Here is a 19004-nt window from a genome sequence, read left to right on the forward strand (position 1 = left end):
GCCCTCCCGTGCCTAATCCTTCCCAGTGGGCTGTGGAGGCAGATCCTGCCCATACTAGTCCAGCCAGGCTGCAGCCCTGTACTTGCTGTGGGCGCACAAATCTGGAGGCAGGGGAGGAGGCACATGCCCACCCCCCGGCTGTGCCCCCCTCACTCCCCGACACATCGTCTATGCCCTCCCCCACTCCCCACCCATAGGCAATGAAAGGGAGCTGCAGGAGCTCCTCTCCACACTGCCTGGCTGCCATGTGCACATGCATGTAACGTCCCCTGCCTGACCACCCTCCTTCTGCTCCCCCCAGCCACAAGCAGCCCCTTGCAGGCTAGAACTCTTCAAACCTGCAAGGGGAAACCCATAGCTCCCCCCATTTTTCTCCTTTAAAACAGAAAATTTGTGATTTTGCATGTTTTTACATGATTGTTCATGACCATTTAATCTATTCTTTGCGACCCACTTTTGAGTTGCAACCCACAGACTGAGAAACGCTGAAAGAAAGGATGTACTATCTACTGCTGGGAAGAACTATACCCAAGTATCCAAAAATGACAAATACTGAAGGAAGTCAAATATCTAACTCTACTGCTCCACATTCCTGTTCACCACTCAGTCCCAGCTACTTACCTTTAGTGTAGTGGTGGTTTTCTCAGATCTCTCCCGGCTTTCTTTCTCTTTACTGCTCTTTTTCTTGGATGTAGATCGCTCTCTCTCTTTTCTTTCATTATTTGAATCCCTTTCTTTTTCTCTCTTTTTTTCCTTCTTATTTCTGTTTAAGCAAGATTTTACACATGTAGTTAGAGTAAGTCAATTAAATCCTAAAAGGACAGAAAACTGCAATTCTGAGACATAACAACAGCCATTCCCCCCCCCCCGGGGGGGGGGGGGGGGGGGGAAGGCATATCAGGGTGACTGCCCCGGGCCCTGCGCTTTTAGGGGCCCCATGGAGCTGAGTGGAGAAGCCACGGCCCCTTTTGTAGGGCCCACCTAGTGCTGGTGACTCTGTGCTGCTGCTGACTTCATATCTGGCCGCTCGCCGCCACTCCCTACCCACCACCGGCTTCTTCGCCTCTGGGCCCTGCACAGGCTGATTTGCCCCGGGCCCTGCACCCTACTAGGGTCATCTCTGGACATAACTACTATTTTTAGCCCTGAACTGAAACAGAAACATGTTTTAACTGGTAGCTCCTATATAACAATTTCAGCAGTTTCTTGTTCTAAAACAGCTGTCTGACTGGTGGCCTGCAGACTGCATGAAGCACCCAAGGGATGAATTTGTGGTACTTATACTCCTACCCAACTGGAACTCACCCCGTTGTTCTGGCTACAGCAGCAGCCAGGGGCTCTGGGCTCCCCATCCCTACTTTGGCTTCCACTTCCTGCCTCCCCCCACCCTCCCCCAGGAGGCAGCCTGGGGTGCTCATGCAGCGCAGTGCAAAAGGGGAGCCCATAGCCAGGGACCCAATGGTGAGGCTGGAATGCCAGCATGTGTGATGCACTGTGGGGAGGCCCATGCAGGTTGCTACTGGCTTGTACTGGTGCAGACTATGCTGCATGCAGCCCTGCACTGGTACAATTCACAGCATGTGGCCCCCTGCTTCTGAGAAGCTGGACAGCCCTGTTCTAAAGATGTAGACTCCTTCTAATATGCTATGAGGATGTTCAGGATGCGGAGCTACCTGAAAAGACTAATCTCTTCATGCCAGATAGTAGCATTCTGAACCATTTCTGACTACACAATACTTTTTTTTTTTTTTTAAAGAGGTTAACAAAAAAAAATAAAGAAAAGACAAAATGTTAAGCTTCCATATGCATCTTATACACCAAAATGCAAAAATTACTACTAACTACTACATTGTGCAAGTTGCCAACTGACTTGATGTCTATTTGAAGGTAAACAATTGGCAAAATAAATGCTTATATCCATCTTAAGAAATGAAATGCCTTTAAGTCGGCAGGCCCGGATGAGCTCCATCCGAGGGTGCTGAAGCACTGGCCGACCTCATTGCAGAGCCACTGGTGGGAATATTCGAATGCTCGTGGAGCACGGGCCAAGTCCCGGAGGACTGGAAAAGGGCCAACGTGGTCCCCATTTTCAAAAAGGGGAGGAAGGAGGACCCGGACAACTATAGGCCAGTCAGTCTCACCTCCATCCTTGGCAAAGTCTTTGAAAAAATTATCAAGGCTCACATTTGTGAGAGCCTGGCAGGACAAATTATGCTGAGGGGAAACCAGCACGGGTTTGTGGCAGGCAGATCATGCCTGACCAATCTAGTCTCTTTTTATGACCAGGTTACGAAACGCCTGGACACAGGAGGAGGGGTGGATGTCGTATACTTAGACTTCAGGAAGGCCTTCGATACGGTATCCCACCCCATACTGGTGAACAAGTTAAGAGGCTGTGACTTGGATGACTACACAGTCCGGTGGGTGGTGAATTGGCTGGAGGGTCACACCCAGAGAGTCGTGGTAGATGGGTCGGTTTCGACCTGGAAGGGTGTGGGCAGTGGGGTCCCGCAGGGTTCGGTCCTTGGACCGATACTCTTTAATGTCTTCATCAGTGACTTGGACGAGGGAGTGAAACGTACTCTGTCCAAGTTTGCAGATGACACAAAGCTATGGGGAGAAGTGGACACGCCAGAGGGCAGGGAACAGCTGCAGGCAGACCTGGACAAGTTGGACAAGTGGGCAGAAACCAACAGAATGCAGTTCAACAAGGAGAAATGCAAAGTGCTGCACCTAGGGAGGAACAATGTCCAGCACACCTACAGCCTAGGGAATGACCTGCTGGGTGGCACAGAGGTGGAAAGGGATCTTGGAGTCCTAGTGGACTCCAAGATGAACATGAGTCGGCAGCGTGACGAAGCCATCAAAAAAGCCAATGGCACTTTATCGTGCATCAGCAGATGCATGACAAATAGGTCCAAGGAGGTGATACTTCCCCTCTATCGGGCGCTGGTCAGACCGCAGTTGGAGTACTGCATGCAATTCTGGGCGCCACACTTCAAGAAGGATGTGAATAACCTGGAGAGGGTCCAGAGAAGGGACACTCGTATGGTTAAGGGCCTGCAGACCAAGCCCTAGGAGGAGAGACTAGAGAAACTGGACCTTTTCAGCCTCCACAAGAGAAGGTTGGGAGGCAACCTTGTGGCTGCCTATAAGTTCATCACGGGAGCACAGAAGGGAATTGGTGAGGATTTATTCACCAATGCGCCCCAGGGGTTACAAGAAACAATGGCCACAAGCTAGCAGAGAGCAGATTTAGATTGGACATTAGGAAGAACTTCTTCACAGTTCGAGTGGCCAAGGTCTGGAACGGGCTCCCAAGGGAGGTGGTGCTCTCCCCTACCCTGGGGGTCTTCAAGAGGAGGTTAGATGAGTATCTTGCTGGGGTCATCTAGACCCAGCACTCTTTCCTGCTTATGCAGGGGGTCGGACTCGATGATCTATTGAGGTCCCTTCCGACCCTAACATCTATGAATCTATGAAAGAATGGGCAAACATACATTTTATTCTTTTTAAATGGAGAGGAGAGCATTAGGGCTATGCAAAATTTCGCCACCAGTTTTGTTTCGATGCTGTTTTGACTCGTTTCGAAGTCAAAACAGCAAAATCGAAATGAAACAGATATCATCAAAACAACCTCGAAAGAAAACAAGGCAAGTCGAAATGTTTCTCCATTCTGATGTTTTTTTGCCCATAGGCTATAACCAGGAAGGTCGAAACAGCCTATAACTTTGCCATTTCTGCCCTGATTTGGATGAAGCTTGCAGGAATGTTAGCCCCTTCTAAGGGCATGAAGCCTACCAAGTTTCAAGGAGATGTGCAGGGGGTTCAGAGAAACTGCACCCCAAAGTCTTGAAAGCAAAATTCATGTCACATGCATGTGTTAAGCCACAGTGAGGTCAAAACTGCAGGCATGCTAGCTAGCCCCTGCTGAGGCCACAAAAGCTGCCAAGTTTCAAGGAGACAGGACCAGGGGGTTGGGGAAAACTATACCTCAAGTTTCACAGTAGCTAGGGTCAGGAGGGACCTGAACAGATCATCTAGCCTGACCCCCTGCCACAGGCAGGAATGAATGCTGGGTTCACAAGACCCCAGACAGGTGATCATCCAACCTCCTCTTGAATTTGCCCAAGGTAGGGGCGAGGGCCACTTCCCTGGGAAGTTGGTTCCAGATTTTGGCCACCCTAACTGTAACATATTACCTTCTGATCTCTAACCTAAACCTATTCTCCATTAGCTTATGACCATTGTTCCTTGTCACCCCAGGTGGTGCTGGGGAGAAAAGGGGTCTGCCTATTTGCTGTTGATCTCCCTTGATGAGTTTGTAGGCAACCACCAGGTCCCTCCTCAGCTTCCCTTGCTGAGGCTGAACAGGTTCAGCTCCCTCAGTCTCTCCTCGTAGGGCCTGTCCTGCTGCCCTCTCACCAAGTGGGTGGCCCTCCTCTGAACCTCTCCAGGCTGGTCACATCCCTTTTGAAGTGCAGCACCCAGCACTGGACGCAGTAGTCCCACTGCAGCCTGACCAAAGTCGCATAGAGGGGGAGTATCACCTCTCTGGACCGGCTTGAGATGCATCTTTGGATGCATGACAAGGTATGGCTGGCCTTACCGGCTACGGTCTGGCATTGGTGGCTCATGTTCATCTTGGAGTCAATGACGACTCCAAGATCCCTTTCTGCCTCTGCTTTCAAGAGGGGAACTCCCCATCCTGTATGTATGCTGGGGATTCCTTCTCCCAAGGTGCAGCACCCTGCATTTCTCTACATTGAACCCCATCCTATTCTCATCTGCCCACTTTTGTAGTCTGTCCAAATCTAGTTGCAGCCTCTCTCTCCCTACAAGTGTGTCCACCTCGCCTCACATCTTAGTGTCATCAGCAAACTTGGACAGCGTGCTTTCCACCCCCTCATCCAAGTCACTGATGAAGATGTTAAACAGTGCAGGCCCGAGGACCACGCCCTGGGGTACCCCACTGCTCACATCTCGCCAGGTTGAATACAACCCGTCCACCACTACTCTCTGGGTGCGCCCCATCAGCCAATTTTTTACCCATCCAACTGTGCAGGCATCAATGCTACAGTTGCTTAATTTATTGATGAGGATGGGGTGAGAGACAGTGTCAAAGGACTTCTTAAAGTCTAGAAAGACTACATCCATGGCGACACCATCATCCAAGGATTTGGTTACTTGGTCATAAAAGGCAATCAGGTTGGTCAGGCAGGACCTGCCTTTGATGAACCCATGCTGATTGCCCCTGAGCATGATCTCCCCTGCAGGCCCCCCACAGATGTACTCCTTGATGATTCTCTCCAAGATCTTCCTGAGCACCGAGGTGAGGCTTACAGGCCTATAGTTACTTGGGTCCTCCTTCCTCCCTTTCTTGAGAATTGGGACCACATTAGCCAGTTTCCAATCCCCCGGCACCTGGCCAAATGACCACAAATGCTCATACAGCCGGACCAAGGGCTGCGCGATGACCCCTGCCAGCTCCCTCAACACCCTTGGGTGGAGGGCATCTGGACCTGCAAATTTAAAAATGTCTAGCCCTTCCAGAAGATCTCTAACTACATCTGCACTGACTGAAGGCTTGACAGAGTTATCCCCAAGATTGTCCCTACTTCTGGTAGGCGGGATATCTCGGTCCCTGTTCAAGAAAACAGAGGCAAAGAAACTGTTAAAAATATCAGCTTTCTAGTCTGGCATAGCCACAAGATTACCGTTTGCATCTTGCAGGGGGCCTACATTGCCTGGTGCCCTCTTCTTGCTCCCAAAGTACTTGAAAAAGGACTTCTTGTTGTCCTTAATCCTGGACGCTAGCCTGAGCTCCATCTCTGCCTTGGCCTTCCTAATAGCCCTCCTACACTCATGGGCCGAGGAGGAGTACTCCTCCTTGGTAATAGCTCCTCCCTTCCACTGGTTGTACGCCCCCTTTTAGTCCTCAGGCATTGCTGAATGCCCTTGCTGAGCCAAGGAGGTTTCTGAGCACTCTTACCCCCCTTGCTTCTCTCAGGGACTGTTATCCTTTGGGCCTGGAGGATCGCCCCCTTAAGGTAAGACCATCCCTCGTGGACTCCCATCTCCTCTGCCTTCTGGGCCCTCAGTGCCTCCCCCACTAATATACTAAGCTCATTGAAGTTGGCTCTTCTGAAGTCAAGGGCTTTAGCCTTGGTGTTAGCCCTTGACACCCTGTGTTGGATAATGAAATCCAGCAGGTGATGATCGCTATTGCCCAGGTGGTCAAAGACCTGCACTCCCCTCACCAGGTCATCCCCCATGGCCAGGACCAGGTCCAGCAAGGTGTTACCCCTAGTGGGGCTGTGCATTTCCTGGATAAGATGAAGGTCCTGTAATACAGCCAGGAACCTACGCGAGCCATCAGACCTGGCTGTCTGCTCCTCCTCCCAGCAAATGTCTGGGTAGTTTAAGTCACCCATGATAGTAACATCTCTTGACCTAATCGCCTCTATAAGCTGCCTGGAGAAGTCCTGGTCCAGCTCTTCCCCCTGGTTGGGCATAGTAGACACCCACCGTAAGGTCCCTTTCACCATGCCCCGCTTGCAGTTTGACCCATAGTGCCTCTGCCCGACCCTCCTCTAACCCAAAGCTAATCCTTGATGATGTGAAGTGCACTTTGACAGAGTGCAACCCCCCCACCTTTCCTCTCTGTTGCGAACAAGCAAAACTCGTGACATGGATGACACTGTGTGTTAAGGCACAGCAGGGTGAAAACTGCAGGCCTGCTAGGCCCTGCTGCGGCCACTATGTTGGCTACAAAGAACCAACTCACAGGATCATCATAAAATTCTAGTTTATTAGATGGATGCAAAAGTCAGATCATAAACCTTGGGGCTGATCCCCTCAAACACACGAACATTCATGCACACACACATGCACAGTAGCTAGCTATGAATACTAAGCACCAGTGTCAAGATATACCTATCCCCAAGTGCTTGAGTCCGCCGTCAACGGCCAGTCGAGGCTTCTTTCAGTGCAATGTTGCCTCAGAAGGGGGTCACCAACTGGTAACTCTGGCTAGACAGGTAGGGTGCTGGTCAGGTCAAAGAGGGTGCCACTGGGGGTGATTCTTCGCTGCCTTTTATCCTCTTTCTGGCAGACTTTGGCTTACCCAATCCAAGGGTCATTGACCTCGTGGGACATCCCCTTTGGCAGTTGCTGGATGGCAGCTGTCAGTCCCAGGGGTAATATCCACAAGTACATGCAGTCTCAGGAGTCCGTTGATGAATTTTGATTAATTCACTGCTGTAATGAATACGGCTCTGGGAACAGTTCATCAGGGGGTATTCAGTCCCAAGCGTTGCTCTCCAGCATTCATTAGTTCAAACTGGGGCTTCTGTACCTTTAACAGTGAAGTTGAAAGGAGTTCCTAGCTCTGTATTAATTCTTTCCTCTCCTTAGTCTGTGGTTTCCCTAGGTGTTAATCCTTGCTCATTAACTCGTTACTGTAGCTAGCTACTGTGTTATGCAATCAATAATGGTTCACTCAAGGACCAGCTCAATATAAGAAGGCGGTGGTTCGATTCACAAGCACCCATGACACGGGTTTTGCCTGTCAGCAGCTAGAGTTGCAGGGCTCCAGAACCCAGAAGCCCCTGCACCCATCTCCTCGATGGCTGACAGGCTTTGTGGCCTCAGCAGGGGCTAGCAGGTCTGCAGCTTTCACCCTGCCTTAACACACACAGTGTCTCCCATGTTACGAGCTTTGCTTGTCCGCAGCTTGAGGTACAGTTTCCCCCAAACCACTACACCTATCTCCTTGAAACTTGGCAGGCTTCATGCCCTCAGAAGGGGCTACCATTCCTGCAAGCTTCATCCAAATCAGGCCAGAAATGACAAAGTTATTGGCTGTTTTGACCTTCCCCACTATATCCTATGAGCAAAACAGCAAAACATTTTCGCCATTTCGGCCCTGTTTCAACAGAACGGAACAGCTGTTTTGAATGGAAACAAAATTCGAAACAGAACGGTGTTCTGTCGAAACACTGGTCGAAACAGAATGCCTTTTCACACAGCTGTAACTGTTATGGCATGAGCATAAGGATACAAGTAAGCTACAATCTGAACCTGAATGAAGCAGAGTTAAAGGTAAAAAAAAAAAAAAAAAAAAAGTTTTTCCCCATATCTCTGTTTTCTCTATCTTACATTCTGGCTTGATCATTTCCCAGGAAAAAAGCAATAATGATAGTTAGATGCTTCTTGTATGTGCTAAAAAACCTGTCCAGAAGTCCAAATCTACTCGTAGTGCTTTGTACAATATTGTTAAAGTGGCAATACAACCAAATTTTAGTTCAGAAAAAGGTCATTAGAGGTCCTCCCTTTGCTGCAGTTACATTTTATATTTGAATTAAAAAAAAAACAACTCACCTTCTTGGTGAGGGAGACCGGGAAGACTTTCTCTTTGTTGTTTTGGATGTTTTTGGAGATTTCGAAGGACTTCTGCTTTTCCTCTTGCGCCTTTCTCTACACGACCAAGAAATTAAAAATTAGCCAAAGGACCAGTGTTAGGCATCAAATCTCAAATAAATTGTGCCAGGTCTGTTCTACACAATAAATTCAACCATTACATAAAAATAGAAGTTTGTTAAAATCATTCTTTGTCATGACAACTAGTTAACACTGTCATAATCCAGTTATATAATGACCAATACACCAAGTGTACAAATTGCACAAGTAAAGAAATTTTAGTGTTCTATAATTTTGTCAGAGAGGGAAGCAGTGGATAGAAAATGCTTTTTGACATTTCTACTGTAACATACTTTGTGAGGTACTCAGTGTGCTTTTCAACAGCTGCTGATAATAAGAACTTGCTATGTTTAAATTAAGTACTATTATTTAATGTTTATACTATGAGTGACATCTTTGCCGTTTCAGGGGTGTAGGTTGCAGCTGTGTTGGTCTAAGAACATAGGCAGACAAGGTTCTTTGGGTAAATCCGATATCTTTTATTAGCATAACTCAAATAGTTGGAAAAATTCTTCTTAGAAAGCTTTCAGGCACAAACACCCTTCGTCAGGCTGAGGAAGCATCTGCAGATGGTCTGTGTTCTTTGGAAGATGCTTCCTCAGCATGACAAAGGGTGTTTGTGCCCAAAAGCTGCTAAGAATTTTTCCAACTATTTGAGTTGGTCTAATAAAAGATATTGGACTCACCCAAAGAACCTTGTCCATCTTGCCCTGTAGAATTCAGTAGGGCCAAGATTTTACCCAAAGGCCACTACACTTCCTGCCCTTAAGAGATAATTCAGTTTTGCTAATTTTCTTCTATATTCTCAATCAAGACAGAAGGTTATGTTTCAGACTTGGACCAAGTTTTTCTGAGTGATGCTAATACCATCAAAAATTATCAGTTTGGACACTCAGTCCCTCTGATCTCTTTGAATGAAAGGAGAAAACAAGAAAGCAAACACCCTACTTCTCAGCTATGCCACCTTCAGTACAATGTAAGAAAAACTATTTATAGGTCTATCATGTACAATCTTAAAATTACACAAAAGGCCTCACTGAAGCCAGCTACCTCAACCTGTACTGTGCCACTTTCCAGTTCTAAAGGAAGGTTGCTGCAGCACCAAGATGAATATAAAACTAGTCTACAAACTAGTCAAGGGGTACCAGCAGGCATTCGGAGAGTCCCTGTTCCCCCGAGCAATCCTGGAAGTTACAAAAAACAACAGACAAGCTAGCGGAGGGTAGTTTCAGGCTAGACGTTAGGAAGCGCCATTTCACTGTCAGGGCGGCTAGGACCTGGAACCAACTTCCAAAAGAAGTGGTGCTGGCTCCTACCCTGGGGGTCTTTAAAAGGAGGCTGGACGAACATCTGTCCGGGGCCGTTTGACCCCAGTATTCTTTCCTGCCACGGCAGGGGGTCGGACTAGATGATCTCCTCATGTCCCTTCTGACCCTACCAACTATGAAACTATGAATATATGGATTAAACAGCAAAATGGTGCAAATTCACACTAATTCTGCTCAACTACAATGTAATAACTTTAAGTAGAACAAAACATGCAACTAATAACCAGTGCTAAAAATAAAACAGTGGCTACACTGAAACAAGTGGAACTAACTAGAGGTTCAACTAGCTGGAACAAATTAAGAACACGACATAACAGGGCCCAAATGTTGTTTTTTTTTCTCAGAGTTTTTGGAGGAGTCCAACATATACAAAAAATACATGCCCAAAGGCAAGGCTCAAATAAAAATGGATTATCGTGCTCAAAGAGAAACTACACAGTTATCTAAAGGACCATTATTAGGCATCAAATCTAAAGTAAATTGTGCCAGTTCTGTTCTATAGTACTATCTTCCTACAGATTATAACCACGAACTGCATATAACCATTGTTAATTCCAAAATGTCAAAACAGAAACAGATGGAAGAATAGAGATTTAAGGTTCTTCCCCCAACAATCAATTTCCAACAAATAGGGTCAATAAAAATGTAATTTGTTTCCTTGTGTTAATACTCAACAGTGAAATATCAGCATGTGGCATTAAAGTTTTAAACAGGTTACACTTTATTTAACTATCAAGATAGGTTAAAGCAGTGACAAAAAAAACCCTTAAAATATCAAACCTGCTGGAACTGCGAGATCTTCTTGATGAACTATAACTTCTGGGGGGTGTTCGGGATCTCTTATCTTTCTTCTTTTTATCATCCCTCTCTTTGGATCTCTCTTTTTCTTTCTCACGGTCCTTCTCCTTGTCCTTTTCTTTGTCCCCATCCTTGTCCTTCTCTTTATCTTTGTCCTTCTCCTTGTTCCCTTTTTCCTTGTCTTTCTCCCCCTCCTTGTCCTTCACCTTTTCTCTATCCTTATCCCCCTCTTTCTCCTTGTCCCCCTCTTTCTCCAGTTTTGCTTCCTTTTCTTTGTCTTGATCTACCTCCTTGTCCTTCTCTCTGTCCCTATCTTTCTCCTTGTCCCTGTCCTTCTCCTTGTCCTTAACTCTTTCCCGGTCCTTGTTTCTCTCTTTGTCTCTGCCCCTATCTTTGTCTTTGTCTCTGTCCCTGTCCTTGTCCCTATTTCGCTCTTTGTCTCTCTCTCTCTCCCTTTCTTTCTCTCTGTCTCTCTCCTTCTCTTTGTCCCTGTCTCTCTCTTTGTCCTTTTCTTTGACCTTTTCTTTTTCCTTGACCTTCTCTTTATCTTTCTTCTTGTCCCTGTGAAAAGCCAAATATTCATTCAGTAAGTCACCACTAAAATGATCCTAATGAAGACTGAATTCACGCACTTGCCATACTAGTAAATGTTTGGCCAGACATGTACTTCTATTTCACAAGTAACTAAAACAGAAATTTCAGATCCATCTCATTTCTAACAATCTACTGTATTTACTCAAATCCAAGATGACACTGAATTTAACCCCCACTCTCTCATGCCTGCACTCCCTGGCACCTGCCCTCCCTCCCACCAGTCCCTACCAACACTCCCCTTCCTCAACTCCATAGCAGCAGTGGTAGTGGCAGCTCTGGCCTGGGCTCCAGCCAGAGCTGCTGCTGCTGCAAGAACTGTTACTGAGCCAGAGCAAGCACATGCATTGTGCCCCAGGCCAGACAGGGTGAGAGCTGGGGCCAGAGCAAGTGTAAGCAAGGAGGCAGGAGAAGGAAGGAGAGGGGGAGGAGAAATTGTGGAGGGGTGCAACCAAGGAGAGTAAAAGTGGTAGACACACAACAACAGTTGTGGATGGTGTTGGGGCTGGAGCCAGAAACTGACTGCCCCCTCCACCACCTTGTGTTCAAATCCAAGACTCCCTCCTCCCCCCCGCCATGTTAAATACGGGGGAGCCTCCTTGTCTTGGATTTGAGTAAATATGGTGTTTTTCCACCCATGACAAATGCTGAGAAATAGAAAAAAAATATATATAGTTTTTACATTAACCACATCATACCAGGATAGTTGAATTATGTGCATTATATCAAATTTAAGGGCATCTAGAGTAAGTTAAGTGGCATCTTCCCGCACTTTGTGAGAAGCTAGAGAAATTTTCCCTGCCTTGTAAGTGTATTCTCTCATAAGAGCAAATATGCTCATCTAAAATGGCATATGGGATACTCCATCCCAGAGGCACTCATGAAGACAGCTGACTGGATAAAAGTTTCTACCCTAAACTGTTGCACCATATAGACATACACACACATATTATATACGTCCTGGAGTTGTGCGCAAATGTAAGAAATAACTTTGGGGGTGTTGATTATAGCCACGTTGGTCTAAGGATGCAGGCAGACTAGGTTCTTTGGGTAAATGTGGTATCTTTTATAAGTCCAACTAAATAGTTGGAAAAACTGTTCTTTGCAAGCTTTCAGGCACAAACAACCTTCTTCAGGCACAGGGAGAGTCTGCTGGTATTTGTGTACTTTCTTGGGTGGAATAGAAGCTTAAAGTCAATATGCAAAATACAGGTCTGTGAAAATGCAAACAGACCTGCATTTTGTATACTGGCTTTAAGCTTCTGTTCCACCCAAGAGAGTCCACAAACACTAGCGGAATCTCCCTGTGCCTGAAGAAGGGTGTTTGTGCCTGAAAGCTTGTAAAGAACAATTTTTTCAACTATTGAGTTGGCATCCAAAAGCTCTCTAGTGTTTTGTTTCCTTGGATATGGTCAGACAAACAAATTATGTATGTATAAAGAAGGGGTGAGGAGTTACTTTGTTTCACGAGTTTCTACTTTGCAATAAGTAGAGGCTAAACCAGAGCAGATTATCACTTAATTCAATATAATTTGTTTGTCTCTCCATACCATAGGTGGCAGAAGCAGCTACCTGTACTTCTCATGATTAATTTGAAAGCTTCAGACTTCCTTTTCCTCACTGAAATTAGTCAACCAGGACTAAAAACAAGTGATAGATTTGGTTAGTAATAAGTAAATATTTCATTGAGCAAAGATGCATTATTTTAAAAGGAGGCAAAATGGCCAATCTGGAAGAACTAGAAACTCATATGCATGAAAACAAAAATGATGGATGCCTGTTTTATAAATGTGTTCTGTGTTTGGTCTCTCATTGTAAGACAATACAACTTTGGAATGAACACAGCTTATACAACTACACCAGGACTGCACTATTTATATAGAACAAAATTTTTCAAATTGGCTGACTAAAGTTTGGTATTTATATTAAAATTATTTTATTTACAATTATGTTCAACATTGTAGCACCATCTGACTTGAGTGGAAGTTGAAGAAACTCATTATGTAAATTTAAGCACCCCAGGTATGAAAAAAAAACAACCTGTGAACTGTTTATTTTTGTATAGATTTTATATTGGGGAAATACAGTTACTCCAAGGACCTGCATATCATCCAATTTGTACATGCCTACAAGTGACCTCATTAATTTAAAAGGACAGGTAAATTCTGAAAATCCAAAGTCAACAGAATGAAGTATTTTAGCAATTTCGTTTTTCACCTTAGTCTAAATTTTGTTAGACTTCTTAGTTTTTAGTATGTAGCTCTTGCAAAGGCACTAAGAAAAATGTCTCACCGGGAATGAGAACGACTTTTTGATTTCCGCCTTTCCTTAGACCTGGAACGCTTTTTGGGAGGACTTCTAGAACGGCGTCTATCCTTGTGTCTAGAGAGTGATCTATTGCGAGATCTGCTCCTATATAAAACAATATGAGACGTATATAAATCATTTAGTTAAAATGCTTTTCTGAAGTATGAAAATTAAGAAAAATATATAAACTATGTCGTGGGAAAGAAAATGATGCATCGTCTAATTTTACACCAACTTAATACCCCATTCTTTATATCTCTCCATATATGAAATCAGGGTCACCCTTCTCTCAAAATAAGACATCATTTTTTAAAAAGTGTTACTAAAATGTCACACACAATCAATTAACAGAAACAAAAATACTGGAAAAATAAAAGTTTGGAATCCAATAATCTCTTTGAATATGGTAAAAAATAGTAGTGAATCAATTTAGGCAGCATATAGGGAAGGATTGTATGTTAGAACCAACATAGCTAACTACATCTCTGCATCAACTTAATATCATAATATCCTTAAAGTTATTAATACAAAAAGTAACAGTAGTTTGCATTAAAAATGATTACAGGTAAATTCTTAGAAGGTTACAAGTTTGTAAAAGTGGCCATTAAAATTACAGTTTTCTTCTCCTTCCAGAGACTGTTCATCCGGAATCCTGGTAACTAAATAAATTTGCCTTTAATTATTTCATCTAGCTCAGTTTTCCAGCCTTAGTATGATTTGAACTTTAAAAAAATTCTACTACTTCTCAAAAATTTTTTTTCCCCTCACTGTAAAATGTGTGACGCTTCCAAAGAGATAAAGGTGCAATATAAGCAGTTTTATTAGTTTTTATTTTGGAAGATTTATTTAATGTATTTGTGGCCTTGCACCTCAGTGAAACATGGTGTTTCAAACCCATGTTGATAAATGGGAATACTGAGATTTTATATAACAAAAACATTCCATTCATTGAGATTACATCACAGAAATAAAACAAAAACAGAATTGTTCCAATGTACAAATATTTCATTAGAAACCATGTTAAAAAAGGATTCTGAATTAACATATCTGGCATATACTCAAACACAAAAGAAAAATGACAGGCTGCAAAGTACAATATCCCCTTTTCAATACATTACAGAAAGCATTGGTTTTCCAAACGTATTTCTCCTAAGTCTGGAAAGAACATGTTCCCCATAGAAGACTTTGTAAATGCTAAGTTTGATGTTTTAGGACAAATTCTTAGGTGTTCTCCCATACTGGTACTCCCGTAGGCTGGAGTACCAGTAAGAAACTTACCAGGCTGAAGGCAGAAAGTTCACCCATATGTATTACTGGCTAAATCTCGAAGAATAGGACGATACACAAAATGCATTTCTCCACCTGCATTCGCTAGCTCAAGATGCATGGACAGAAAAGGGTGTGCCAGGGGAAAGGAGAAGCCATATTTTCCCTAGAAGCACACGCCACATAATAATATGGAAATAGTCTGCCACATATAGGTCAAACCAATTACAGCTCAGTTAGAATAAGACAGATATGATTGATGGATTTGAAGTGAAGGCCCTTGGGAGATAATAAACTACTTATAAGTAGGGAATGGCTGAGCATGACTTATTCTGGAGGATGTTGTTTCCCTGACAGGATCAAAATGGTCTTTTAGAATGGCAAGCATTCACAACCGACTGCGACTAGGGGTGTGCAAAGTGGGCCATATTTGATTTGGATTCGGCCTGATTCAGGGGACAGCGATTCGATCCGTTGATTGGGATCACTGTCCCGATTCAATCTGGCCAAATCCGAATCTGAAGATTCAGTCCTGATTCAGGGAATGAGCGATTCAGCCATAGACACAGCTTTAATTGTTTTTTCTACATACCTCAAGGTACCAGGTGTGGCTTGTGAACACTGAAATGGTGGGGCAGATGAAGTGTCCCACAGAAGCACAGGAGGGCCCCCCAACATGCATGGCGGTGTACCCGGAAGTACTTCCACCTTCCCAGTGATACCCTCCTAGACACCATGGATGTCACTAGGTTATACACCAACATCCCACACCAGGATGGCATCCAAGCCTGCCTCATAACTACAAGAACGAGATTACAACTCAGAATACAGACCTCAGGATATCACTGAACTCATACTTCATCCTCACACACAACAACTTCAGTTTCAACAACCAACACTTCCTCCAGACCATGGGCACCAAAATGGCCCCACAATATGCCAACCTTCTTATGGCCCACCTAGAAGTAGACTTCCTCAAGAACTGCACCATTAAACCCTTACTATATCTAAGCTACATAGATGACATCATCATCTGAACCGAAATCCTGCAGTCTCTGATTTCCACCAAAAATTCAACAATCATCACTCCTCCATCAGACTGTCACTTGAATACTCTAATGCCAGCATTTTCTTTTTGGACACCATGATCAATATCCAAGATGGTAAAATTTAGACCACCATATATAAAAAAACCATGAACCAACATATATATCTATATAGAACCAGCAGTCACACTAAGCACACCAGGAAACCTGTACAGATGTACAGCCAAGCTCTCCGATACCACTGAACTTGCACCGAGGAGAATACCTGTGATGGCCACCTCACAAATGTCAAAAGGGCATTCAACCACCAAGGACACCAAGGACACTCCTCCAGAGAGAGATCACATTTTTGAAAGAGCCACCATGTGAAGATCTGCTGCAATACAAAAAGAAAAACCCCACAAATCACACACCACTAGTTATGACATACCACCCTTCTCTGGAACCTACACGGAAAATCCTCACTCAATTGCAACCCATACTAAAAGAAGAACCCATTCTTAAAGAGATCTTTCCAGAACCACCCATCCTAGCCTTTAAATAGCCTTTAAACCTTGCTAACCTTATTACCAGAAGCAAATTCCTTATGAGCCAAACCACACCCAATGGATCCAGATCATGCCAGGACAAGAAATGTAAAACCTGCCAACACTTCTCTACCACCCCCACAATAGCTACACCACACAACAGAACTACCACCATTCCTGGATCTTACACCTGCACCTCCAGAAATGTGATAGATCTCATCCAGTGCACCAAATGCCTTGATGGAAAATATGTAAGTGAAACCAAACAATTGTGTGCCAGAATGAATGCACACCGAAAATCTATCAAAGACAACAATACCCAACTACCTGTGGGGGCACACTTCTTGCAAGACAATCACTCCCTCTCCAATCCCTCAGTTCTAATCCTCAAAGGGAACTTACAAAACACCTTCCATAGATGAGCCTATGAACGTCATTTCATAAATCTACTGGATACAAAAAATCATAGACTCAATATAGACATTGGATTTATGACACATTACAACCTGCCTGACATCTGATTCATCAGGTACCTGCCTGATCTGGCCTCTTGCATTCTTCTTTTCCCCCACTTTTTCTCCCCTCCCCTATTTTTCTGCACTTTGTCTTCCTGATTTCCAACTATTTCCTTTTTCATTAAGAGCTTCTTTTTTACCTTGTATTATCACTGTAGTGTTTCCCTTTGGATTTCCCTCCCCTGCATTACCTTTTGTTTTTCTAATTTCTACCTATTTATATTTTCACTGATATCCTGCCACACTTTGAGCTTCTCTCATTCCTGGTTCCCTGATCTCCTACTATTTCCTTTTTCACAGACAGCCTCTTTTCTACCTTGTATTCTATTACTGTAATGTCTGCCTTTGGCTTTTCCCCACCTACTTTCTTCCCCGCTTTACCCTTTTGTCTTTCTAATTTCTACCTATTTATATTGTCACTGACATCCTGCCACACTTTTAGCTTCTCTCTTTCCTTCAAGTCTCAGACCCTGAAGAAGGGTGTCTGTGCCTAAAAGCTTGCCAAGAACTTGTTGATGCAACACTGAACTTTTTTAAAATGCAAATTTACAAGTATTTTAGTGATGCATGCCCTCACTCTTTTGCTACTGGAGATAATCAATGTATGACTTTATCCACTTGGGGAATTTGTTAAATTTCAGAAAATGTTATTTCTTATTTCAGGAAACAGTTCCAAGCTTCATATATGAAGAATTCAGCTTTGTCTCATTTTGGGGTAAAACATCACAGGTCACATTTTAATAGCACACGATCATTTTTCTTCCATGTGCAGGTACCTTGGACATAGATATGTAGAACTTCACAAGGTAAATGAAAGAAATCATTCCAAGGGTTGGTATGAAGATAAGTATGAGAAATGCTAGCCTAAGCTGATTTATTCTTTGCTTTTAAAACTAGGACTGCAGTAATCCAGCATGCTACAGTTAACAAAAATACCACATGCGTTATTGGATTGAATCTATTAAATAACTTTGTAAGTCTGGGATGCTAGAAATATACTGAAAAAAGCTATCTAACTACCCAATGGGTCAGGCTGTTAATAGTAAAAATCTGACTGAGATTTTCATCAGTCAATTGTATTGTATAATAAAATCCAAAATTAAAGTAAGGCATAGTATTAAAAGGCAAGCTCTGGATCTTTGAGTTTATCCTAATTAAATGAGGCCACATACAGATGTTCAGTTTCTCCTGGGAGAATTGTCGCTCTCTCAGCAGAAACCTGAAGTGAAGATGGTTAAGCTTTTTCTTCTGAAGCAAAAATGGCTGTTCCAGGAGCAAGATAACCCAGGAACAACCAAGGGGAGTGTCTCCCGGAAGACTGAATGTCTGCATATTTTTCCTCTGGTTTAAATCTTACTAGGGACCAGGAGGAGTGGAGCTGAGGGAAAGGCTCTCATGCCTTTCTGCAAACAGAGTCACAAGTCTGGAGCAGGCAAGGGGCAGCTGCTCTCCCCATCACACAGACTGGGAAGGGAGGAGAGAAGCAGGTAACAGCTTCTCCCTGCCTACTTCTCACTTCAGAGTTCCAAGGTAGGCAAAGCAGGGACATTTCACCATGACGGCAAGGCTCCCAGGATATCTTTCTATTGGAAGTAATTTCTTCCGGTAGAAACGAGCATCTGTACACAGCCTGAATTTCATCCCGCAAGTTTTTAACACTGTCCTAAAATAACTTGTCTATCATTTTATTTGGTCTCTGTTCAAGAAAAAGTTCTTCGTTATTTCAGTCCTGGCACCATATTTCCAAATTCAGTAGTTTCCTTCCCAGTGATAATTGGTTCATAATCAGAAAAGTCTCAAAAAATACGTTGCCACTAAGATGCAGTATGAACTTACTGCAAAATGGAAAGCATACTTACCTGAGTTTTGAGTGTGATCTTTTCCTTCTAGATCGCGATTTTGAACTAGACCTGGATTCTGAACGAGAATGCGAACGAGATCGACCGCCTTTTCTTTCACTGCTCTTTCCAGACTCTGAGAGGAAAAAACCACTTTGCAGTGTAAGCTCAGAACATTTAAAGATCCCAGTTAACAATCTGGCACAAGTGGAATGTACCACATATAGTGCAAGGGGCCTACTCTCTGCACATCTTCCTTCTTTGCAAAAATCCTTCAGAAACATCCAAGAAAGTCATTGCATATACT

At 44.0% G+C, this 19004-nt stretch overlaps 1 protein-coding gene across 3 annotated transcripts in view; it reads right to left on the minus strand.

The window, feature by feature from the left end:
* Positions 1–19004, minus strand: part of SREK1 (splicing regulatory glutamic acid and lysine rich protein 1) — a 63887-nt gene that overhangs the window by 3716 nt on the left and 41167 nt on the right. For 2 of the 3 annotated variants that reach the window (XM_014594094.3, XM_014594096.3), the window contains 5 exons: positions 18719–18833; positions 13491–13610; positions 10590–11168; positions 8383–8478; positions 622–763 (listed from right to left, as the gene is read on the minus strand). In XM_014594094.3, coding sequence (XP_014449580.1) covers positions 622–763; positions 8383–8478; positions 10590–11168; positions 13491–13610; positions 18719–18833 — 1052 coding nt within the window. Of the gene's footprint in view, positions 1–621; positions 764–6791; positions 7358–8382; positions 8479–10589; positions 11169–13490; positions 13611–18718; positions 18834–19004 lie in introns of those variants that run through there. The other variant, XM_019495983.2, reaches the window with a different exon arrangement.

This window comes from Alligator mississippiensis, chromosome 3 (assembly GCF_030867095.1).
Source record: "Alligator mississippiensis isolate rAllMis1 chromosome 3, rAllMis1, whole genome shotgun sequence".
Classification (NCBI taxonomy): Eukaryota; Metazoa; Chordata; order Crocodylia; family Alligatoridae; genus Alligator; species Alligator mississippiensis.